The sequence below is a fragment of the Arachis stenosperma genome, chromosome 9, assembly GCF_014773155.1.
Source record: "Arachis stenosperma cultivar V10309 chromosome 9, arast.V10309.gnm1.PFL2, whole genome shotgun sequence".
Taxonomy (NCBI): Eukaryota; Viridiplantae; Streptophyta; class Magnoliopsida; order Fabales; family Fabaceae; genus Arachis; species Arachis stenosperma.
In genome coordinates this window covers 163037475-163063901 of record NC_080385.1, presented here as the reverse complement: position 1 = coordinate 163063901, position 26427 = coordinate 163037475, and the positions used below count along the sequence as shown (strand labels likewise).

The following is a 26427-nucleotide window of genomic DNA, read 5'->3' as shown; positions in this document are numbered from 1 at the left end:
ACAATCAGAACTTTTTTCACTTGTAAGAAATTATGAAAGACATTTATGTGAAACTAATAAAACTCATGCAGCGTGTAAATAGAACAACCTTGCAATTCTTACCTGATTTGAATGGTTACCAAGTTACTGCATTGCATGTGCACGTGCATCACGAATTCATACTATAAATTAAGGTCTTGTTATATATTCTAAAGAAGCACTTAGGATCATTATAAAAAAATATTCACAAAATTATTTATATTAATGCATTAAATACATAAAAAAATTATAAGATTTTATTATTATATTTTTTAAATATATTCTTAAAACAAAAAATAGTTACCCTACAAATTATAAGCCGATTGAAAAAAAATAAAATAGAAAGATAATTGTTAATTTAACATTTTTTTTGTCCACGATAATTTTCAATCCGATAGGTCAAAGACTAATTTGTTACGAATTTGAACTCTATTTAAGAGTCTGTCACTAATAGATTGCTGTATGCACAAAATAAAATTCGAACTTCTGACACTTATTTAAACGGACAAATACTACTAAACCAACTCATTTAACCTACTAACTGGCTTTTGCATTGTACATATAAACGTGTGCAATTTTAGGGAGAAAATTTAATGTTAGTTATGAAAAAGAAATTCACAATACCGAAAGAAAAATAAAATAAAGGCATTAATTAGACAAATCTTCGTCAACAATTAAATCTAATTTCATTTTTACAAGTAGCAGAACAAAAAATGGTCTTGAAAGAATAGATTAGAAGTTAGAACCCCCATAATATGAGTGGAAAATTGAAGATTCTAACATGTCTTACTTTGGGCTATAGTAACCAGACATCAAGGATACATTTCAAGCACCTAAAACTGAACAGGGAGATTTTTCAAGAAAGCCAAGGTATGTGGAGAGGTAGACTTTCCAAATAAAGAACACCATCGCGGAAGCTTCGAAAGAACTCGTTCGGTTATTGGCGTTATTCTGTCAACATCAGTCCTGAGTTTCAGCAGAGGACTGTCAGTTTCATGAGTTGTCCGAGTCGAATCCGATCTCCAATAAAGATTCAGATCGAATATTGTTGGCGCATTCTTTCCTCCGGAAAACTGAATAATGTGCCAACCATCCACATTAGTCTTTTTGTCAACTGAAATCAATTCTTCTGAATTCTCTGCATCTGAGGAGTGAAAAACAAACATTACTTCAGACTTAAGAGGGTATCATAAAAAGGATTGGAAAACAAATAGAAGTATAAACATATGAACAACTACAAGAGAAAAATAAGTACCTTTTAATTCGAAATCTTCTATTTCGTTGGTGTTGATCGCAAGAACCCACCGGATGGAACCCTTTGTATTAATTGAAACTCGTGAAGTTCTTCGATTTCCTTTCGTATCACTTTCGACATTCATTGTAGGAATATCTGATTCATTCCAGCCGCTTGAAGCATCGTTATCAGTCCGACAACCATATTTGACCAAGAAGGTTACAAAATCAACTGTTTGGTCTCTCCCACATGCAAAACCTTCATCAATCTGTTCTGCCTCCTTGTTCAATTTTCCAGGAGTAGTAGAAAATAAAGATACATGTGACTCAGGATTCTGGCTTGCATAAGGTTTTCTTCCAGTCGCATCCACAACATGTACAACCTAAAAGTACAGAAACAAGGACTGAATTATACTTGTTTATGTTGGCTAATCAACTTAAATTCATCAAATGCAGTTCAATTTTATTTTTAGCATAAATGGAAAAAGTACACAGGAAAGAGTATAGAAGGAGCAAAAGTGCATTCAAATGATTATAAAATAATCCGATATACCCCAAAGATTATTTCCACAAGTCAAAACTGCTCTTCCATTATCTAACTTTCTACTAGTTTTGTATGAATTTAGATTCTCTAAATTTTGAATTCTCATTTTAGAGGGTAAAGTGTGATCTCTCACCATTTATTTTATAGGTGAGACCAAGAGAAAAAATGAAAGAGAAACTATTTAAGGGTAAAAGATCACACTTTACCCTCTAAATTGAAATTCAAAATTTAGAGAATCCAAATCCAGTTTGTATAATCTCTCAAATCGCTAAACAACATCTAAAGAAACCATTTCCAGTTTGTATACACAATGGGAGGCAATCTTGAATTGTAAAAACAATCTTGGGAGAGCATATCAGACTATTTTCTAATCTTTTGGGAGTACTTTTGTCCCCTCTACACTCTTCCGTGAGTACTTTTGTATATTTACTCTGAAGTGATCGTCAATCCAGAACCAAAAAGGATGGAATAATATACACGCCGATTGAAACTTACATTCACAGCTCTAGCAGTGTCTTCAGAAAATGGTGGAACAACACCTGAGGATACAATTGCAAGTGATAAACCAAACAACACCAAAGTAGCTAAGATGATTGCCCTTTTTGCACCTGCACACCAATTTAACATTAAGATAAACATCAGATGCTTTAGAGCTATATATATATATGATTGGAAGTCTTAAACTATCCTCCTAATTCTAGACTTTATCATTTTGATATACATTCAAATTCTTTCCCATTTAACTATTTAGGTACTAGGAGGATGAATTAGGATTTTTAATCATTACATATTCCTTTATATCAGAAAATCAGTTGCTATACTTCGTAACTTATACTTTGACAATTCCTCAATCACAAACGATAATTAAAATATTCTGAAAATAAGTAAAGTTTATTCTTATTGCATTTATTTTTATGCTTTTGCTGTCATTTCCAAAAATTGTGATTTAAGTATACATACATTTTAATCATTAATTTAATTTTGAAAGCTAATGGTTTACTTAGTAAAATCATTGACGATAAAATTTTAGTTAGTTTCAGTAAACATGTGCTGTGATAATTGAATTTCTTTGATAACTCGGCAACATCAAAAGCCAAGCAAAGTAGCCATCCGATTATTACTAATAAGTTTTCAATATTACTTCGGATTAGATAGTAAACAAAACCTGATAGATGGACATATGAAAGGAGATACACCAATGTCAGACACAAGACAACAGCAATGAATGCACCAATCAAAAAATTTCCAAGCCACTCAGGAGTGCCACCAGGATTCCTGCATAGTAATGAAAAGTAGATAAGAACCTGACTACAAAACTAAATCTTTTTATGACAAACTTATAAGCAATAGGCATGGCTCGTATAAAGATTGTTTCTTGTATCTATCAGTAAACAAAGAATAGAAAGAGGGGGAAAAAAACATAACATTTACCTATCAAGGCGAACCATACCCCCAACAACTGTGGCAGCAAGCCGAACAAAAGTTCCAGCAGAAAATAAAATTGGTATGGCCAATCCTATGAGCAAGGTTACCAGCTTGAGTGGTTTTGGTAACCTGGCAGGGGTTAACGTTGCTTCAAAAAATCCATCTGAATATTTCAATCGAAATTTAGCACTAGGAGAGAGGGAGAACAAAAAAGTTGTTCTAACAAGTAGAGAGAAGAGGTTGTGATAGTTACATGCAAATGTCGGAGAGACTAACCAAACAAGAGCCAAGTAGGAAGACCCAATTTTAAAGTAGTTTCCCAAAGTGAGAAGAATAAGCCACACAAAGGATCCAGCTTTATAGAGCCATCTTTCGGCCTCCAACTTGGCGATATCAGCTTGAATAATGACTGGCAGTTGCCTTCTCTTTGAGTGTACATTTAAAAGATAAATTTTGAGTAGAAGATAACCGAAATGTTGACCAGTAAATGCTCCAAGAAAAGCCGGTGCACCAAATAATCCAATCACCAACCATGGGCTTGAAACATATGGTACAGGTGATGAACATATCAAAGGGAGAATAAACGCAACAAGGAAGACGAAACTTAGGGAAAAAAACATCATCAGGAAAATGCTCAAGCACGACAAGGCCAGTGAAGCCATAGCTGGTTTACCACCCATAACCAACGATGTAGTCCATATTAGAAGTGATTGCATTATCACCGAGTTGTGGAGCATATTTGCAAGCTTTTGACGGTAAACAACCATATATGTCCCCTGAAAAGATCAAAGGCGTCAAAGAAATTTATAATCATCCTCATACAGAAAACAATGCACCACATACATAATAAAGCAGGGAATGGAAATACAGTTGCCATGACTCTGAAAATTTTTTAAAACAAAAAAAATAAATAAAACATGGCATTATAGTACCAAAATGTCAAAATAGATGGCATTGTTGTTGCTTATATCATCCTCTGACTCTGTTGCATTGCCGACTGGAAAGTCGGCAGCTGCACCAATATGAAGCAGGAAAGCAAGCATATTTTCCCCCAGATGTTGAAGAGAACCTTTCTTCAGAAGCTCTAATTTGTCATTCTGCATCAGGGAAAAGATACATGAGACATGCAAACATTTGAAGCCGTTTTTACCCCGGACATCTCCCAATTCTGCCACCACCGCTTTTTATTCATAAATGCTACTCATCAATAAATTGTAGGGTACAGTACATTAGTCAAGCCTAAAATATCCATAGTGACAAAATTATATTGAACACACATTCTTCATCTGATCAGTTCTTTGTAATAACTATACCTTCACTTATCAAGTGGTTAATTCTTATTCTTATGTTCTTCTTTAACTAAAACAAGTTAATGTTAATATATATTCTCAATGACTTATTTCAGCACATCAACAACACTATGTATTTCAATGTTTGGCAATAAAGTACTAAAAAGCAGTCGCATTATTTTGAAAAAACTGCAAGAACAGAAGGAGACCTTGGTATGATATACGGCGGTGTTATCTACATATGCAAAATCAAGCCCAGAAAGGCCAGCAACTTCTTTGTATACTTGGAAATCTGTCGCAGATTTTATGGCTCCTGAAGCAAAAAGATCCTGCAGCATTAATGTTAGCTAATATAAGGGATATTTTAAAGACATTAAAAATAAAATCATTGACAAAAAGCGGTACCAAAAAAGAAAAAGGTTAAATAAAGGAATCTACAAACCTGTGCAATAGTCTGGCCAGATGGGTACTTCGCTGCCAAAGCAAAGTTCTCAATAGCCCATGGATTGGGACCAGCCTACTAAATGCAAAGGCAATAATAAGAATGTAGACCCATAAATTTATTATCAGTATTCACAGACAAATTCCAGGAAGAATCAGATATGGATGTCAAAATAGCTAAATCACCATGCTACTTTCGAAAATTGATTTAACTACTTTTTTTTTAATGGGAAATTCAGTTTTCAAACTTGAGGCATGAACATTTGTAGGTTATAAAAAAGGCTTGGAGTGAAAATATTAATTTCACTATGATTCAAAAGACACAACTATGACACCATTACTGTGTACATTCTATCTGTTTCAATTAGCAAAGAAGAGAGGCAACTTGCAAATAGCGGAACCAAAAGAAATAGCACTATGAGTATCAATAACCAGACCTGAAAAATACTGGACTTCCCTCCAATGCCCATGGCCTCCAGATCAATTGCCATACGAACAGTACTACTCCAAGGATGCTGCATCAACAAATTTATTTACTTTTCCAGCAAGGATTATTTTATAATAAATTAAAAATTCAGGTAACAATTTAAGAATACGTTGAAAGTAGAATTCCAAACCTGGGTTATGAAGCTGTGAGCACCATCGAGACCCTCCTCCTCGCCAGTATTGAATAAAAATATAACACCTCTCTTCAATCCATGAGCCCACTGAGAAATTCCACGAGCAAGTTCCAGCATGACACCGACACATGAACTACAATCTCCAGCCCCTTCCCTGTAAAATCAATGCTATATATTTAGTGGCAAATGATAAGATTGGAAAAAATCATTAACTATCTCATATGTCATATACTCAAAGCTGACCCTTCACAGGTTTTTGTAGAATTTCAGAAACAAAGCTCCAAGTAAAACAATGAATGGCAGTTGAATAATATTCTAATAAAGTGATCTTCCTATAAAAGTACTAGTATTTCATCATTAATCTTCTAATTGTCCTACTCCTGTACATTAGTTTCAAATCATTATGATAGCAGGAAGTGATATATTAATGTTTCACAGTTATAGATCAAAGAACTACATTTTCCACTGTTTAAAGTGATTAATGTGTTAACAATTCAGCAAAACACAAACATATTTGTATAACATCAAATCTTTCTCCTTGCATATAGGGGATCCAACAATATTACCCTCCCCCGGTTCATAACATATTCGTCAGTAAATTGCAGTTCCAAACATGAGTACATCCCAAAACTGTTAGCATTATATTGGAAATTTTATAAATAAACATTGTTATAAAAAGAAGTATGGGAGTAGATAGATGAAGAAAACATACGTTGAAAAAACAGTATCAATATGAGAAGAGACCAGAATAGAATGCTCTCTTGCTTCAGATACATATTTTGGCAAGATTCTTACTACGACATGACTCAGATCTGAATAAACAAGTGTTTTCCCCATAAATAAGCCACTGACCAGGCGATTTGCACCAGACTTCGCATGAAAAAGATCCACTTCGACATCCACCTCCCAGTGAGCTGTTTTCTTGATGGTTTGAGATGCTGTCAAAACATACTGCAAGATGAAGCATGTTAAATGAATTGCACAATTAACAGAGACTGGACTATCAAGACCACACTGAATTTAAATAGATTGTTCTTTTCCTATTCACATTATGATCCCGCAAATTATTTTCTTACTCGCAATACAGTACCAGTAAGTTCTTTCACTGACTTCAACAGCAATACTAAAAAAGGAAACACCAACAAAGTCAAGGATCCAACCTGCAGGGCGCTATGTAGAGCATCAGAACCAACAGGATGAGGGCCGAACTCAGTCAAGGCCTTGACATGCTTGAATGCCTCAATCTCTGAGAAACCTCTTTTGCCAGCCTGTTCTGAGGTAAGAGGCATAGGCATGTTCTGAAACTGGTAATTATAAATGGATGAACAGCTATAAGTGATTATCAATAACAAAGCCAGCCACACATATGAAGACCTCCTTGGATTCCCGAGCCGAACATTTGTGCGGATTTCAACACCATCACTAGGCTTTTCACTTGCTTCACCACTGCTTGACCCTTTAGATGCAGCTGAAGCTGTTTCGCGCCTCTGCCGCATTTCGAGCGAATCTAGTGACAATTAGCTGCTCAAGTTCGTGCAAGACATGTACAAAAATGATCAGTGCAATGCTACAATATAAAATCTACCAACATAGAAAACTATAATGGCATATAACCAATACCAGCAATTCATTGATCAATTAATAGTTCTCAATTGGGGTTCACAAATTGAGCAAAACCACAAGAAAAAACAAGTCTTTTAAACAACCGATAATGTAACATCGTTCTATAGGAATAGGACTATAAAATTGAACAAACTAAAAACAAGTGAATAATTCTGAACCCCGGACAACATAAACTGATAAATAGAAGGGAAAAAACTACTAACTTGATCCCATTCACATATTTATCTCCAAATCCAAATCAGACCGATTATTAGAGAGCGAATTAGGCAATTAAAGTCAACGGAATAAACATAATTGATATCGTTATGGAAGTGCAATGAAACAACGAAAGAGAAGAAGATGAGAAGAGAACCTGTGTGAGAATTGAATGATGATATGGTTAAGAGAAAGAAGAACGGAGTGGGAGTGGGAGTGGGATTGAGAGTTGAGAGTGAGTTATGTAGCGATGAATTGGAGATGGTGGTTTGACCCAAACACACAGCTCATCACTCATTCACTCAATACTGAAACTGAAGTGCTGTGTGTTTTTGGGTTCTATATATTTAACTCAAAAGATATTCTCTATCCTTTTTCTTTTTATCTTTGAGAAAGATTTATCTATCTATTCTTTGTTTTGCCATTAATTTGTGCTTTTACGGATTATCAATTTAAAAATAGAGAAAAACGCATGTAGGATTTATTGTTTTTAGCGGATATTTTTAGTTATTAGTTTAATAATTTAATAATATATTTTTAATTTAAATTTTTAAATATTATTAATTAACTGTTAGTTAAAAATAATAAATTCTATTGATTCTCTAATATTTTTGTTAAAAATATTATATATGCGCATCTAATTATTATATATTATCACTTAAACGAAAGTAACTATGTTTTAAAAATTTATCAAAATCAAAAATAAAATAAAATAATATAAAATATTTGAATATATTTATAGAATGTTTTTTATTAGAATTAGAAAAAGTAGACTTGACAATTATATAAGTAATTTTTTATTTTTTATATTGAGTTGACAATAATTTTTTTAAGATTATTGACTACTGAAGTGTTAATTTCAAATGTAGTATTATTTATGGTACAAAATTAAACTCTCTAATTTTTAAGAGATAAAAATTGAATATTTTGATTTCTATTTTACAAAGATTAAAAAGTTTAAAATACAAAAATTATATCGTCTAATTTTGATTCTTCTCACAATTTTAAAAAATATGAAAAATTATAATATTGAAAGTATATTACTTATCTCACTTTTAAAAAAAAAAATTAGTCGTAATTTTTTTATATAGAAGTAGAATTATTTTTATTATTTTTATAAAATAATATTAATTAAATTTTACAAAACAATGCAAAGTAGATTTCTAGAGTGTCTTGTTATGTTGTTATTAAAAAAATTAGATTTAAACCATAATTACATAAATAATATTTGCATTAATTTTTTTATTTATCCCTATCAACTGATAATTTACAATTTTTTTTTGGTAATAATCTCGACAAAGTTATTCATGAAATTGAAAATTAATATAAATTTAATAAAAACCTAAAAACTTATATGCCAAAATTCAACAACAACAAAGTCTTGTCTCATTAGGTGGGGTCGGTTACATGAATCTAACAACACGTATTGAGTTCTATTAAATATTATGTCTACAGAAAAACTGTTTATATGTAGATCTTATTTGACCACCTCATGAATTGTCTTCTTAGGTCTTCCTCTACCTTTCACCCCTTACCCATCTTCCATCTCATCCACCCTCCTAATTGCGTGTTCTGTCGGTCTTCTTCTCACATGTCCAAACCACCTGAGACACAATTCTACCATCTTTTCCACAATGGGTGCTCATCCAACTCTCTTCTTTATATCTTCGTTCCTTATTTTATCTAATCACGTATAACCACTCATCCATCTCAACATCTTCATCTCTGTCACACTCAACTTATGTTCGTGTTTCCCTTTGGCCGCCCAACACTCCGTACCATATAACATAGCCGGTCTTATAGCAGTGCGATAGAATTTACCTTTAAGTTTTAAAAGCACTTTTTTATCGCATATAAAACCAGATGCACTCCGCCATTTTGACCAACCTGTTTGGATCCTATGATTTACATCATATTCAATCTCTCAATTATCCTGTATGATACACCCAAAATACTTAAAACTTTTAACTTTTCGTAGGATATTTTCTCCAATCTTCACCTCTATATTAGGATTTTCCCTTATTAGACCGAACTTACATTCCATATATTCCGTCTTGCTACGACTTATGCGCAGACTATACACTTCTAGAGCTTCTCTCCATAAGTCCAACTTCTTATTTAGGTCTTCCATTGACTCTCCCATAAGGACGATATCATCGACAAAAATCATGCACCATGGCACAGGCTCTTGGATGTTCTCTGTGAGTACTTCCAAAACTAATGTGAAAAGGTATGGACTTAAGGATTATCCCTGCTGTAATCATATACCAATAGGAAATTTCTCTGTCACACCACCTTGAGTATTCACACTAGTTGTGGCCCCATTATACATGTCTTTAATTGCACGAATATATACGATCCTTACTCTTTTCTTTTCTAAAACCTTCCATAAGACCTCCCTTGGCACCCTATCATACGCTTTTTCCAAATCAATAAACAACATATGTAGATCCCTTTTATTACTACAATACCTCTCCATCATCCTTTTTAGCAGATAGATTGCTTCGGTGGTGGATCTGCCTGGCATAAATCTAAATTTATTTTCTGTTACTTGTGTCTCTTTTCTCAACCTTCGATCTTTCACAATTTTCCATAACTTCTTAGTATGGCTCATGAGTTTGATCCCTCTATAGTTTCTGCAACTTTGTATATCCCCCATATTCTTGTAGATAGGTACCAAAGTGCTCTTTCTCCACTTATCAGGCATCTTCTTTAACCTTAAAATCTCATTAAAAAGCTTGGTTAACCAGTTGATACTTTTTCCTCCAAGACCCTTCCAAACCTCAATCGGGATATTATCAAGTCTTATTGCCCTGCCATTTTTCATCTGCTTTAGAGCCTCTTTTACTTAGAAGTCTCGAATCATTTGATAGTAGTCAAAATTTTGATCTTCTTCCCTAGTGCATAACCGACCAAGGCTCAGAAGAGTCTCATGTTCTTCATTAAATAACTCGTAGAAATAGCTCTTCCACCTTTCATTAATCTTCTCCTCTTGAGTCAGCACTTCTTCATCCTTATCCTTTATGCACTTAACCTTATCCAAATTTCTCGTTCTTCTTTCACGGCTCTTTGCGATTCTATATATACATTTTTCTCTTTATTTCATACCCAAAGACTGGTAGATACTCTCATATGCTCTTGTTCTTACTTCACTTACAGCCATTTTTGTCTCTTTCTTATCCGTCTTATATTTTTTTCAATTATCTACATTGCGGCATAAATACCACTCTTTAAAGTATTTTCTTTTATCTTTATCTTTTCTTATACACTTGCATTCCACCACCAGGACTCCTTGGCTCTTGGTCCTATTTCTTTAGATTCACCAAAATTTTATTTTGTTGTTCTTCTAAAAACTTCTGTCATCTCCCTCTACATCTTTTCGGCGCTTCCATTCCCATCCCACTTTGCCTCTTTTCCTACCCATCTTAGGAAGCTTCTTTGTTCCTCATCTTTCATCCGCCACCACCTCGTCTTTGGGTTCTTCGTATGATATCTTTTCTTCAACTTTTGCTCAACGCGAAAATTCATGACGAGCATCCTATGTTGTGTTGTCAAACTCTCTCTCGGGATAATTTTACATTTAATGCAAAATTTTTGGCCAACTCTCCTCAACAAGAAGAAGTCAATTTGAAAGCTTGTCATGCCACTCTTATAGGTTATAAGATGTCCGTCTCCCTTTTTAAAACATATATTTGCGATGAGAATGTCAAAGGTTGAGGAAAAGTCCAAAATAGTTTTACCCTCGGCATTGATCACCCCGAAACCATGGCCTCCGTGAATACTTCCATACCCAGTCACTTCTCTTTCAACATGGCCATTTAAATATCCTCTTAAGAAAATCTTATCTTTCGAAGGTATGTCTTGGACCAAACTCTCTAGATCCTCCCAAAACCTTATCTTGTATTGTTCGTCCGAACCCACTTGCGGTGCATAGGCGCTAATCACATGTAAAGCACCTCCCTCCATCATAAGTTGATAGAGATGATCCGATCTCGCACTCTCTTGACATCCACTACGTCCTTCTTCCACTGCTTATTCACAATAATACCAACCCCATTCCTATTATTCACCTTTCCTGTATACCAAAGTTTGAAACCAGAAGTATCTAACTCCTTAGCCTTCGCACCAATCCATTTTGTTTCTTGTAGGCACTTAATGTTAATCTTCTTCCTTGTCATGGTGTCCACCACCTCCATGGATTTTCCTGTTAGAGTACCGATGTTTCATGTCCCAAATCTCAACTTTCTGTCGCTCCGACATTTACCTTTTACTTTGTGAACTAGCTTATTTACCCTCGTTCGTTCACGAAAACGCGAGAACCCTTACTCATTTAACACTACATCCAGACACCGATGCAGCGGCTCTTACTCATTTGATACCGTACTCGAGCCATACAGCGTGTTACTTCCGGGCAACAACCTAACTTTAGCGCAATAATGTCTTTTATTTATGTCATGAGTATTCGACTATGTTTTTATGTTGGTTGTCAAAAACTTAACACAATTCTCCTTCTTTATCCGAATTTGAGACCGGTTAAATATCACAAGTGTAATATAGGCGGAGTTATTTTCATATATAGTTTTTTCAATAAAAGGGGGATTATTTAATGCCCAAACTTAGTAGTGTTCCAGCTTTTGTGATCGAGCTAGTGCTTTTATTAGGAGGCATACCGCCACCATAAAAAATTTGGTTAGTAGGTGTCTCTATCAAAGATGCAAATACAGTGAGTATAGATTTTTTGTTTGGTAAGATTAGACCCAAACTATTTATACAAAAATACAAATAAATTTAATGTTTGGTGAACTACTATGGAGGCGCCTCTTTAATTCGCTCAATCAAAGATATGATGAGCAGAATCGGCGGTGAAGATCAACCATTTCTATGTTGATATGCTTGCCAATAATGGCCATCATCAGGTGCTGATATGCTTTGTCAAACAGAAAAATCGAAATAAAAGTTAAAATTTGTAGTCAAAATTTAAAATTTTTTAGGTGCTAAAATAATTATTTATTCTTTAATTTTTGTTGTTTTTGGGATGTAACCCACTAATCCCATCTCTTATAAGTTATAAGTAAACAAATTTTTTTGTCCTGCACAACTGCACTAAATAGTGGTGGAATTAAAAATTTTATAAGATAAAATTAAATTAAATACAAAATAAATTAAAATATAATATAACAAAGATTAATAAAATATAATTTTTAGCACGTACATCAAGTCAATAATTATATTATTAAGTAAAAGTCAATATTAAATGACATAAATTTTAGTATTTTAGAATTATTCGACCATATTTGATAAAAGAAAAAGTATAAAGAATTAATTATTAGTTAATCAACATTAATCAATTTAAATTTATAATTTAAGATTCAGAATTAATAATTTATGATTTAGGGTCTATATTTAAGAGAAAAATATAATTTTAAAATAATTGGTCAATGTAAGCTAGAAAAAAATTCATTATTTAACATTACGTTTTACATAAAAATAAAATAACTCGTTATTATATTTGAAGTAATTTTTTTAAAATTTAATTATTCTGTCATTATATATAATTTTATCAAAACTTTTATTATTTTTTTATTTTTTTTAATTGACAATTTTTTTTTGAAAGTCAAAACAAGCTTAACACACTCTATAGAACATACAAAACAAATAATAGATACCAAGCAACTCCTATGTCATTTTCGGCATACTCATTAACAACATAAGTTAGTTTCACACCATTTATCGGAGCTATAAAATGTTCTAGCAATGCATTCCACCACGACCATTGTCTTATTCTGAAAAATGAATTCATTTTCACATATTCGGATATTTCATATAACTGAGAAGAACCCCACTAACCATGTTTTACGCTCATTTTTTCTCATAGGCATCGTCCTCCATCTCTCAAAATGTTCTCTTATGGATCCTAGGATGCACCAGACCCAACCCACATGAGCAATTCATGCGCACCATACCTGCCAAGCAAACTCACACGTAACAAACAAGTGTTGGACAGATTCAACTTCCTTGTTGCACATCACACAAACATTATCATTCTGAGCAATGATGCCGAATCTACTCAAACGATATCCTTTGTATTAACTCGACCTACTAGAACAAACCAATTAAACAACTCAACTCTAGGGAGTACTAGTCATTTTCAGATACCATTTGTGAAATTGTAGCTAAGGACGTTATCCGTCATAGTCTATTCCTGCAAAACTTGCACAAATGAGTAAGTAGTATAAACGTCTTCTTTATCAAACTTCCATACCACTTGTCAAATTTTTAACCATCCACTGCTGCCTTTCTTGAAAATTCTATTAGTACCATTGTTGCCCCAACAGTCTCTCACTAAATTTGCAACAAGAATAATTATCCTTTTTATATGTAAAATGAACATCCATCCTTTTTGTATGTAAAATAAAATATAATAATGAATTTGCAACAAGAACAATCATTCCTTTTGTATGTAAAATGAATATTTACATGCAAATAAAATCTCTAATAAATATCTTGTCAAAAATTTGCACTTCCACAATATTACCATTTGAGTGAGTATAATGATCACTGATATAGGAAGATGAGGCTGTAGTACCCATTGAAGAATTAGGAAATTATAAAGATAGATTTATAAAGTATAATGGTTTTTAAAATGATTTGAACGATAATAAATGTGAAATTTTTCATGAAAAAAGAGAGTTATAGTGATGAATTAAATCAGTTTCATAAAATATTACTTCTTTTAAATTGGTTATGAGTAGTGAGAATATATTGTGAGTTTGATGCGTCTAAAAAAAGATCTTTAAAAAAAATCTTGTCTTTAAATATAGTAATCTAATTATTTATTAAGTAATATAAAATAAAATTTAATTATTTTATATTTTTATGTTACCATTTAAAATATTATTTTAATATTATAAAATTTTATTACATAATAATTAATCTTAATGAAATAAAAAATATTCATATTTTTTGTATTTATGTGTTTTACATTTATTTATTTAAAAACAAAAGATTATATTATTATTTAAAGTATTGTATATTAAAAGATATTTATTTATATATTAGGATATTATATATTTTTTGAAATCTATCAATACTTTTCTTTTATATTAATTTTTTATTTTTATTTAATAAAATTTGATCATTTATATAAATATGATATATCTAATATACACAAAATTATTATGTTCATTTTAGACATACTCAAATAAGTCAAACTATTTAAGTATTTATACAAAATTTATTGTTTGGTGAACCACTATATGGAGACACATCTTTAAATCGCTCAATCAAAGATATGATGAGGACTTAAGCAGAATCGGTGCGGTGAAGATTAACTACGTATCTAAGATGGTACCATTGTGTTTGTTTATAAATATAGAATATCGAGATAGACAAAAATAAAATTATGTTTAGCAGGTGAAATATAAATATAGATATTATATTTAGAAATATTAAATTAATATATTTTATATTTTTTTTATAAAAATATTAATGAACAACATAATTTTTTTATTATTTTTATTAATTTTTATACTTATATTTTATTAGTATATATTTTTTAAATTTTTTATATGAAAAAATTAGAATAAATTATATTATAATTATAAAAATCGAATCAAATTAACTGGTTTGATATCAAACTATTTAAAATTGAAAATTGTCATAAACCGATCAAAATCGATGAAAAATATGTATAAAAATTATTTTTTTTTAGCTCAACTAGGTTTGAGTAAGTTTGACCAGATTAGTTTAAACCAATTTGAATGAATTTTATTGAATTTTATTGAGTTTGATTATGTTTAATTAGATTAATTATTTAACTGATTCAAATGATTACTCAACCCAAACTAATGAGCTGGTGATTGAATTTTTGGTCTAATCGATTAAGTCGGAATGGATTATATTTGATAAATATGATATAAATGATAAAAAAAAATTATTTTACACTTTTAAAATTAGTTATTAAAATTACTCATAATTTATTTTGTATAAATAAATGTATAATATATTTTAATTTTAATATGTATTTTATTCTAATAACTATTTTAATAGCTGATTTTAATATAGGGTTGACATAATTGATAAATAATTTATTTTATTATATAAAAATCGGATGTCTATACTTAATGATGAAACTGACGTGGCATGTTTCGAAAAGTGTTTTTCAATTTAATTGTTTTAACTCATTCAATACATTTTATTGCACTAATTTAATTGTATCAACTAATTAATTTGATTACATATTTAAATTTTAATATAATTTATTATAATTTATATTACTTAATTAATTATACTACATTAATTATAATTCATTATATTAGTGAATTAGTTTTTTTTATTTATAAAGTCTAAAATAAAATAAATAAATTATTATTTATTCTAATTAAATTTATTTATATATTATATATGAATTAACGTTAATTTATAAAACATAGAACTTGTGGACTGTGATAAAAATGCAAATAGAAAAAAAAAGCATACAATTATAGAAAAATTAAATCTATCCTCTTTATTTATTTTTAACCATCGTTTTAGATTTTAATTTTTTTTAAAATCAGTGATAGTGGAATTTTATTGATGCTAGATAAAATTATAGAAGAATTTACGAAGCAGTATAAATTGTTACTCTTTCAATTAAATCATATCGTATACAAAAATAAATTAAATTAAATAAATCAAATTTGCATTTCGATATAAATTGAATTGAATAAATTCGATTTAGGTAAATACGTAGTAAATTGAATTCATAAGGTTCAAATTATATGCAACTTTTAAATAATTATAATGATATGGGTATTTTATATAAAAATTAATACAAAAATAATTTAAATTTCGTACAATATTCTTTTGTATTTATGAGCTATTAAAAATGAACGAAAAATAATTGTATGAAATTTAATTTTTTTTGTATGGACTGTTATATAAAATATTAATATCATTATAATTATTTATTTTGAAACTGGGTATAACTAAGATTTTACTAACAATTTTAAATAAAATATTTTTATAAAATTTTAAAATTTTTTTATGAGCACATTTTGTAATTATTATAAATAATTTTATAAAATTTAAAAATGGCTTAAAAGATGTTATGAATAAACCGTCTGACAAAAAAATTGATTACAAAATTGATCAAATATGTGATTAATCGATGAACCGTTAAAATTGGTCCCTTTTTTTAAAGGATTTCCAGTTTATTAATAACTCCTCTAAACAATATCATTTTGACTTAAAAAAAAACTAAATCTCCAACAATTTTTTTTTATGTAAATTTTATTTTTTTTTATCAGATAGATTAAAGTTTATTAATTTGGATACTAATTTTTATTATTCACTTAATCTAATTATCCAAAAAAAATATTTTATTATTTATAAAATAAAATTTAAAAATTACATGTCACGAAAATATGCAGTACTACCTTATAAAAGTTTATTATTATTATTATTATTATTATTATTATTATTATTGAAACATACACAAAATTGTATTTAATTTTTAATACGTAATCCAATTTTTAATATTTAAATTTTAAATGACTAAAATTATTATATGTTGAATATTTTGTCTTTAACTAATTTTTTTTGTTATACATTGATTTAAAAAATGTGATTTATTAATCACTTCTAAATTAAAATTTAAAAATTATTGTGCATGAGTGTGTATTTTTAATTAATTATTTAATAATATATAATATAAAAATTAGTTTGCTTAAGACAGATATATTTAAATTGGTTTAGCTTTTATATATATATATATATATACCCCTTTTAATTAGATTATTAATTTATGAATTAAAAATCACTATTAATATATTTTTACATATTTAAAAATTAAGTTTTTTTATTTTTTAAGTAAAAAATGATACCTTATAAATTAATCAATAAATAATCAGTATTGTAAGTTAATGGATATTTAAAATTTAATTTTAAAATAAGTATTAAAATTTAAAAATTTGTATTCATAACTTATTGTTGCGGGAGAAGTACATTGTAGATAAGTGACTTAACAACGATAATGTATCCCACTTTAGTCACACAATCCAAGGTTGCAAGGTTAAGTCGAAGGATAATTTTGGTAAAAAAACGAAAAAAATTTAATGATAATGAGTATGATTTTTTTTTGTGCTTCTGGTAAATGTTCTTGTGAAACTTTTTTAATTTTTTTTATAAGAATGAAATACAGTTTAAACTATCATCATTGTTGAGAATATTAGCGAAATAGTTTGTACTATACATAATTTTTTAAATATTTTAATTTAGTGATTGAAAAATTGTAAATAACTATTCATCTTTATATTTTTTTAAATTCATATTTAATAAGCTATAAATTACATAAAAACTGTGCAATCTTCAAATTTTTATGTACTATTTAGGTTAATTAATTATTTAATATTATTTAAGATATATTTTGTCATAATTTAAAATAATATACTATTTAATCTAAATTAATACATAAAACTCTATACTAATTGGGAAAATATAAAATTTGATGTTTTTGTGTAGATCTATTTAACTCGATTTAAATAAATTAAAATTTTAAAATTATATTTAAATTTAGACTTTTATTTATTATTTAAATTAAATTGTATTTATTTTTAAGTCATGACTCGGTATATTTTAAATAATATGATATAAATACTCATTGATTTAGTTTAATAATTTAAAAAATAATTCAATAAAACTAAATCAATACAAAAATAATTTTAACTACGAAAGTATACTACTAAAATTGTATAAAATCAAATATAAGATTAGTTAATTGAATAATTATTATTTGTGTTTCATTTATTTTTCTTGACTTAACAGTGTCGAAGAACAACAGTAATACAAATTTTGACGTACATAAAAATGTACATCATATTACTACATGTCAAAGAACAGTGTGTCGAGAAACTGGTACCTAATCTAATATTCTCAGTTTACAATCCAGTGAAGATAAAGGTGACATTTTTCTCACTGTAATCGACTCATATTTATCTAAATTTAATTTATATCAGTTTAATGACGAAAATTTTCTATATATTTCTCATTACTCAATCATAGGGACGCAACTATCTATGTATGGTGTACACTGTGCCTCGCATGAAATTAGATAGAAAAATACTCCTCCTAATTATGTAAGACCTTCTACATCAGAGATAAGATCTAAATCTTTAACTCTACGGACGGATCCCTCATTGACAAGAACTCCACTGTCCGCGCTAACAAATAGTACGTATAATTAATGATTGCCAAATGATTCATACACCAATATTTAACAAAAAATATACTTAATCGGAAATCATTTATATAACATAGATTTATTACAATTCTAGCATACTCCAGTGTACAAGGACTCGCCAATAATCTAACGGAAGTCGTTCCGCAAAATCAGCTTCCATCACACTACGGTTTCCACAGATCGTGCCTAACAAAAAAGTAATTTAGAAAAGATGATCATCATTATTATATTCTTTTCTTTCTTATAGTGTCTAACGTTTAATTGAATAAAATTGAACATTTTGTAAAAAAGTTCTTCTATAATTGGGGTGCAAAAAAGACAATCTTCCTCTATTATTGCTTCGGTGGCTATTAACAACTTTATAAAGATGTAAATTTATTGACTGTTAAGACTCACCCACCAAGCGGTGACACACAAAGTGGCCAAAATGTTGACCTTTTTATTGATGATGAAGGTAATTTCTCATTATATCAAGAAATTAGGTTTGTAGTTTGCAAGAGATATGAATTATTAATAATACATCAACATATATATTTGTATTTTTTATAATTTTTATTTATTATAGTTTTGAATGGTTATGATGATTCAATGTTGGATGGAATATGGAAGATAATTTTATACCATCCTCAGAAACCTTAGACGGTATGTAAAAATTTTATCTGTATGTTTATTTGTATCTTTGTGTACATCATGGACTAAATTGCATCGGTATGACAACTGGGTATCTAAAGAGAGTTCAATCGGCAGATGTCTGGGATATAGGAAATCCTATTTATCAATGTCAACACTGTAAAGCATGGATGTGGTATGGAAAAATTAAAGGCTTGCTAAATCCAAACAGTCGCCCCAACCAAAGTTTTTATTATGTTGTATGGAAGGAAAGATCGAGCTTCCTCTACTTTCTGTGCCTCCTGATGAGCTCATTCAGCTTTATACTGGAGGAGATCAAAGAAGTATTCATTTTCTAAAAAATTTAAGGACATTTAATTCAATATTTTGTTTTACATCAATGGCCGGAAAAATTGACCGTGGGGTGAACAATGGGACTGCTCCTCCAATTTTTAAGTTTGGAGGTCAAAACTACCATAGCATTGGTAGCTTACTTCCTCCTGATAGTTTGCGACCAACATTTGCCCAACTATATATCTATGAAACAGAAAATGATATTGATAATTGAATAGGCACACTTCGGTAATTTTTATGCAACCAGTCAAACTTTTTAGTTATTTCTTATCTGTGAGAGAAAATAACATAATTTTTTTTTGTAGTTCCAATGAAGCTATAAATGAGCGGGATAGAAAAATTGTGGCAATATTAAGAAACATACTAGACAAATATAATAGTTTGGAAAAGAGTTTTCACTATGCAAGAGATACGTACCAACAGAAAAATTGCACAAACATAAAGTTTAAGTTAATTAGTAAAAGGACTACAGATGGCAGGACATACAACTTGCCATCTATATCTGAAATGGCTGCGTTGATTGTTGGTGATGTCGAACAACTTAGCAAAGATAGAGATATTTTTATATAGAGTCAATCTAGAAAGCTCCAGCGGATTGATATTTTTCATCCATCTTATTTAACCTTGCAATATCCATTGTTGTTTCCGTATGGAGAGGATGGATTTCGTTTGGGTATTGCAATATCAGATTATATCTCTGCTAGGCCTACAAAGAAAAACAAAACAATCACTTTGCAACAATTCTTTGCTTTTCGACTATAGAAAAGGATAGGTGAATCTCCGCTAATTCTGAGATCAAAGAGATTATTCCAACAGTTTCTGGTAGATGCCTACACAATGGTGGAATCAGAGAGGTTAAAATTTTTTAGGTGTAAACAACCACAGTTGAGGATTGATAAATACAAATGTCTGCATAAAAATCTTATAAACGGGGATATAGATGCTGTAAGGCTTGGCAAAAGAATCATTATTTCCAGTACTTTTACCAGTGGACCTAGGTATATGATGAATAATTGTAAAGATGCATTTTCAATTTGCAGATATGCAGAATATCCTAGCTATTTTATCACCATGACCTGTAACTCTGAATGGGATGAGATAAAAAGAGAAGTGACTCCCATTGGATTGAAGGCAGAAGACCATCCTGATATATTATGTCGAGTTTTCAAGATCAGGTTTGATAGTTTGATTGATGACCTAAAAGAGAGAAAAATCTTTGACAAAATTTTAGGATGTAAGTTTGTATTTATGCAATGCTTTATTAAAATCTTATGTTGTAATTCTTTACTCATTTGTCTTTTTCAATTTTCAGTTTGCACTGTAGAGTTTCAAAAGAAAGGGCTTTCGCATGCACATATCCTTTTATTCATGAGTAACGAGTTCAAGCCACAAACACCAGATGACATATACAAACATATAACAGCTGAGATTCCTTATGAAAATGAAAGGCCAAATCTACATGGAGCTTTTCAAAATTACATGGTACATGGTCCATGTGGTCCGTACAACAAGAATTCACCTTGCATGAAGAATGAATCTTGTTTAAAGTTCTATCCTAAAGAGTTTAGACAGCAAACACTCATTGATGAGGCCGGATTTTCCAAATATAGACGTACTGATAATGGTCGAATAGTGAAGAAAAGGGAATGTGTACTAGACAATAAGTTCATTGTTTCGTATAATCCAGAATTGTTGCTCAAGTTCGGGTGCCACATAAATATGGAATACACATGCCAAACGAGTTCTATTAAGTATCTGTTTAAGTATGTACACAAGGATAATGACTGCGTAACAGCTACTCTATACAATACTGGTGATCCGTCAGAAGCCACACAAGTTGTTGACGAAATTAGGAATTACTATGATTGTAGGTACATTTCGGCATGTGAGGCAGTCTGGCGTCTATTTTGATACGAATCCAAAAGAAATAACCATTTGTGATTAGACTTCCATTCCATTTGGAGGATGATCAACTTGTGGTTTATGGTGAAACTTCTAATGTGAATGATATCGTCGAAAGAGCAATATCTCATAAGTCCATATTTTTGGGATGGATAGCGGTGAACATGTCATATCCTTATACTCGAAGTCTGACTTATGCTGAGTTTCCAACCAAGTTTGTTTGGAAGGACGATTCTTCAAAGTGGTTTCCTCGAAAGAAAGGCTTCGCAATTGGAATGTTGACTCATGTACCTACAGGTAATGACGAGTTTATATTCAATTTTGATCTTTAATGATTTAAATTTAAAATCTTAACAGCCTGTTCTACACGTCCATTTTATTCGATTTATCTACACTAGAAATAAATGTTCAAATAACTTTCAACAGTTATAATTTGTAGATTATAAAATTTTTTATTTTTCTATATTTTTTAAGAAAATTATTCTTATGCAGATGTGTAGCTATAATAATTAAAATAGTGTAGCTTAATCCATTTAACAACTTAAAAGTTTTTTGCAGCAAATATCGAAGAATATTACCAACGACTTCTCTTGAATACTCAAAGAGGATGTATGAGTTTTCGCGATATAAGAACAGTAGGAGGAACAATTTATGCTACGTATAGAGATGCATGCCTTGCCCTTGGACTCTTGCAAAATGACAAAGAATTCGTTGATGCAATTAAGGAAGCAAGCTCATGGGCCTCAGGATCATATGTTAGGAGGTTATTTGTCATTCTATTAACATCCAACAATATCTCAAGACCAGAACATGTTTGTGATAGATGTTGGCATGAACTCTCAGATGATATTTTGTATCGATAAAGAGTCGTGATGACATGAGGGGTGAGTTTATATTAATTACAATGATAAAAGTTTTCTTATTGATCATTTTTACATTTCGGCATGTGAGGCAGTCTGGCGTCTATTTTGATACGAATCCAAAAGAAATAACCATTTGTGATTAGACTTCCATTCCATTTGGAGGATGATCAACTTATAGTTTATGGTGAAACTTCTAATGTGAATGATATCGTCGAAAGAGCAATATCTCATAAGTCCATATTTTTGGGATGGATAGCGGTGAACATGTCATATCCTTATACTCGAAGTCTGACTTATGCTGAGTTTCCAACCAAGTTTGTTTGGAAGGACGATTCTTCAAAGTGGTTTTCTCGAAAGAAAGGCTTCGCAATTGGAATGTTGACTCATGTACCTACAGGTAATGACGAGTTTATATTCAATTTTGATCTTTAATGATTTAAATTTAAAATCTTAACAGCCTGTTCTACACGTCCATTTTATTCGATTTATCTACACTAGAAATAAATGTTCAAATAACTTTCAACAGTTATAATTTGTAGATTATAAAATTTTTTATTTTTTTATATTTTTTAAGAAAATTATTCTTATGCAGATGTGTAGCTATAATAATTAAAATAGTGTAGCTTAATCCATTTAACAACTTAAAAGTTTTTTGCAGCAAATATCGAAGAATATTACCAACGACTTCTCTTGAATACTCAAAGAGGATGTATGAGTTTTCGCGATATAAGAACAGTAGGAGGAACAATTTATGCTACGTATAGAGATGCATGCCTTGCCCTTGGACTCTTGCAAAATGACAAAGAATTCGTTGATGCAATTAAGGAAGCAAGCTCATGGGCCTCAGGATCATATGTTAGGAGGTTATTTGTCATTCTATTAACATCCAACAATATCTCAAGACCAGAACATGTCTGTGATAGATGTTGGCATGAACTCTCAGATGATATTTTGTATCGATAAAGAGTCGTGATGACATGAGGGGTGAGTTTATATTAATTACAATGATAAAAGTTTTCTTATTGATCATTTTTAGTTTGATTGAATTTTTACAGTATCGTATAATATACAGAGTTAACAATGTCAGATGATGAGATTAAGCAGTTGTGCTTAGTGGATATAGACAAGATCTTACATTCCTATGGTAAAACCTTGAAAGACTATCCTCCTATGCCTTTAGCAACTGAAGTTGATAGTTCTTTGTTAAGCGAAAGGGTTATTAGGGAAGAGCTAAACTTTAACAGGGATGATTTAAAGAAAAATGCCTCAGACATGTTAGCTAACGCAACACCTGAGCAGAGATATGCATTCGATAAAATTGTTACAGCTGTGTATTGTGAGGAAGGGGGTTTTTTCTTTGGTCATGGAGGTACTGAAAAAACATTTCTTTTGAACCTTATGTCTGTTGAGATTCGCTCAAGGGGTGATATAGTGTTAAACGTTGCTTCGAGTAGTATTGCATCTTTACTTCTTCCCAATGGAAGAACGGCATATTCAAGGTTCAAAATACCGCTGAATATAACTGAGAATTCTGTATGTAACATCAAACATGGTTCCCCTCAAGCAATGTTACTGTTGAAAGCCAAACTTATAATTTGGGATGAGGCTCCAATGGTTAGTAGGTACTATTATGAAGCACTTGATAAATGCTTGGGTGATATAATGAGGTGTTCTCCAACATATAGCAAAGATTTGCCCTTTGGAGGAAAAGTGATTGTACTAGGTGGAAACTTTAGACAAATTCTTCCTGTCATTTCACGAGGATCGAGACAAGATATCGTTCATTCAACCATGAATTCGTCTTACCTTTGGAAGTTTTGTCAGGTGCTCAAACTAACAAAAAACATGAGACTCTCTATAGGGACGACTGCTTCAGATCAAGATGAGACAGAGCAATTTGGTGAGTGGTTATTGAAAGTTGGTGATGGTCTAATAGTGACAATATGGATGGTGAATCTAAGATATGTCTTTCAGGAGATATTGTTATTCCTTCTTCGGACCAAGCATTTGATGAGTTGGTTCGTTTTTCTTATCCAAATATTTTAGAAAACATGTCCTCAAATGATTTTTTCAAAGCAAGAACTATACTGGCTCTCACGCTAGACATCGTTGAAGAGATCAACAACCATCTGATGGCTATCATTCCTGGAGGGAAAAAATTATATCTTAGTTCAGATTCCATTCGTATGGATGAAGGAAATATGGAGAGTCAACTAGATCTCTATGGTCCTGAATTACTAAATAGCATAAATTGCACTGGTTTGCCTCCACGTAAATTTATACTCAAGGTTGGTGTTCCGGTGATGTTACTGAGAAATATTGACCAATCCAGTGGTCTTTATAATGGTACAAGGCTACAAGTTAGGAAGTTTAGAAATCATGTCATAGAATGTGAAGTCTTAACGGGTAAAGATGTTGGTCATATTGCTTTGATTCCAAGAATGAATATGGTACCAACAAATGAAACCGTCATAGTTAGATTCCAACGAAGACAGTTTCCCATAATAGTATCGTTTTCCATGACAATTAATAAGTCTCAAGGACAAATTCTATCTCATGTTAGATTGTACTTGGCCAAACCAGTTTTTATACATGGCCAACTATATGTGGCACTTTTAAGAGTTAAGAGTAAGAGAGGTTTAAAAATTTTACTTATGAATCACGTAAAAATGTCTGCAAATTTAACCATCAATGTTGTTTATAGAGAAGTCTATGAAAAAATAGTATTCTAATATAAATATTTTAATTTTATTTTAAATTCTATATCAATAGAGAATTATTTTACCTTAAAAATATAAAATAATTATTACTCACTTTTAAGTTAAACTTTAATTTTGATAATAATTTTATAAATTTCTTAAAATAATAATTATTTTGTATTTTTATTTTAAATATCGAAGCATATAATTTTTTTTTACTTTTATAAATTTTTCCGTGGTTAGCACGGGCTCATATACTATTACATGTTAAAAAGGGAAAAAAAATAATTAAACTCACCTATCCAAAGTTTTAAACTTATATAGAAAGCCTAAAATGGAAGAAAAGAAGAAGAGAGAGAGAAAGATGTAGAAGAACAACGTAGCAATTACATACATACGTGACAGTTTCATTGTGGTCGTCATCATCATCATAATAATAAAGCCATTGAATAGGATCTTATTAATTATGGATGAACATAGAGCAAACTTAATACAGAGATAAGCACACACTTAATAATAATTAACACAATACTGAAATTTTCCACCAAACATAGTAGGATTATTATCGAAATCCATATCCATGCTTAATCAAATAATTAATCGGTTTTGTCACCGCCGGTAACCGCGTCTGTCACTGTTCTTCCAACTTCATATCCCGCATGCCCTACAGCTTTGGCTCCGCCGGCCACCACGCCCGAAACATCCGCTCCCACTTCGTATCCAGCGTGCCCTACCGCTTTTGCCCCGCCGGCCACCACGCCTGACACTACTTTTCCGGCTTCATATCCTGCGTTGCCTACGGTTTTAGCTCCGCCGGCGACCACGCCTGAGACATCTGCTCCGACTTCGTATCCGGCGTTGCCCACAGCTTTTGCACCTCCGGCCACGACGCCGGAAGCATCGGCTCCGAGTTCGTATCCGGCATGACCTACGGTTTTTGCTGCGCCGGAGACGACGCCTGAAGCATCGGCTCCAACTTCATATCCGGCGTGGCCAACGGCTTGTGCTGCATCGGTGACAGTGTTGGCAGCGGCAGAAGCGAGTTTAGACGCTGCTCCAAACATTTTTGAAAGTTGAAAGAGAGAGTGAGAGTGAAGATAGAAAATTATTGTATGTGGTTGATGAATATTTTGAGAGCTGCTTCCCTTTTTATAGAAAACTCCCATCACAAATCATTATTAATCTATCAATATCACATTATTGGATTTACACTTATTTCTTCTATTTAGAAATAATAATAATAATAGTCTATTTCATCACGCTTGATTATTAATTAGTATATGAGTATTCGTAAACATAAAATATATAATAAAAAATTTTAGGAGTCGATGTCGCTGCAACAACAAAAAAAAAAATAACTCTCTTCGAATATGAAGAAAAAAATATTTGACTCT

At 31.0% G+C, this 26427-nt stretch overlaps 4 protein-coding genes across 6 annotated transcripts; 2 read left to right on the top strand and 2 right to left on the bottom strand.

Moving 5' to 3' along the window:
- Positions 1 to 649: 649 nt before the first annotated feature.
- Positions 650 to 7724, bottom strand: LOC130950647 (uncharacterized). Of its 3 annotated transcripts, XM_057879202.1 has the most exons (14): positions 7546 to 7724; positions 6731 to 7091; positions 6283 to 6521; positions 5568 to 5724; positions 5388 to 5465; positions 4952 to 5026; positions 4719 to 4838; positions 4153 to 4317; positions 3474 to 3996; positions 3227 to 3383; positions 2961 to 3070; positions 2291 to 2403; positions 1274 to 1634; positions 650 to 1162 (listed from the first exon to the last, which is right to left on the bottom strand). In XM_057879202.1, the coding sequence occupies exons 2-14, from the start codon at positions 7064 to 7066 to the stop codon at positions 852 to 854; spliced, it is 2745 nt and encodes a 914-aa protein (XP_057735185.1). In that variant the 5' UTR covers positions 7067 to 7091; positions 7546 to 7724; the 3' UTR covers positions 650 to 851. The 3 variants fall into 3 exon arrangements, with proteins under 3 accessions (XP_057735185.1, XP_057735186.1, XP_057735187.1); XM_057879203.1 differs by lacking the exon at positions 7546 to 7724 and having other exon boundaries at positions 6423 to 6521; positions 6731 to 6952; XM_057879204.1 differs by lacking the exons at positions 5388 to 5465; positions 5568 to 5724; positions 6283 to 6521; positions 6731 to 7091; positions 7546 to 7724 and having other exon boundaries at positions 4719 to 4822; positions 4952 to 4991.
- A 12682-nt stretch (positions 7725 to 20406) lies between these two features.
- Positions 20407 to 23297, top strand: LOC130950392 (uncharacterized). The gene is made up of 7 exons (XM_057878887.1): positions 20407 to 20567; positions 20610 to 20803; positions 20882 to 21450; positions 21534 to 21768; positions 22030 to 22234; positions 22478 to 22731; positions 22993 to 23297. Exons 1-7 carry the CDS (start codon positions 20407 to 20409, stop codon positions 23295 to 23297), a joined length of 1923 nt encoding a protein of 640 aa, XP_057734870.1.
- Positions 23298 to 23414: 117 nt separating this feature from the next.
- On the top strand, positions 23415 to 25066 carry LOC130950391 (uncharacterized). Its single transcript, XM_057878886.1, has 2 exons — positions 23415 to 24234; positions 24309 to 25066. Exons 1-2 carry the CDS (start codon positions 23415 to 23417, stop codon positions 25064 to 25066), a joined length of 1578 nt encoding a protein of 525 aa, XP_057734869.1.
- A 563-nt stretch (positions 25067 to 25629) lies between these two features.
- On the bottom strand, positions 25630 to 26097 carry LOC130950390 (glycine-rich protein DOT1-like). Its single transcript, XM_057878885.1, has one exon. The coding sequence runs from the start codon at positions 26095 to 26097 to the stop codon at positions 25630 to 25632; it is 468 nt and encodes a 155-aa protein (XP_057734868.1).
- Between the last annotated feature and the right edge of the window lie 330 nt (positions 26098 to 26427).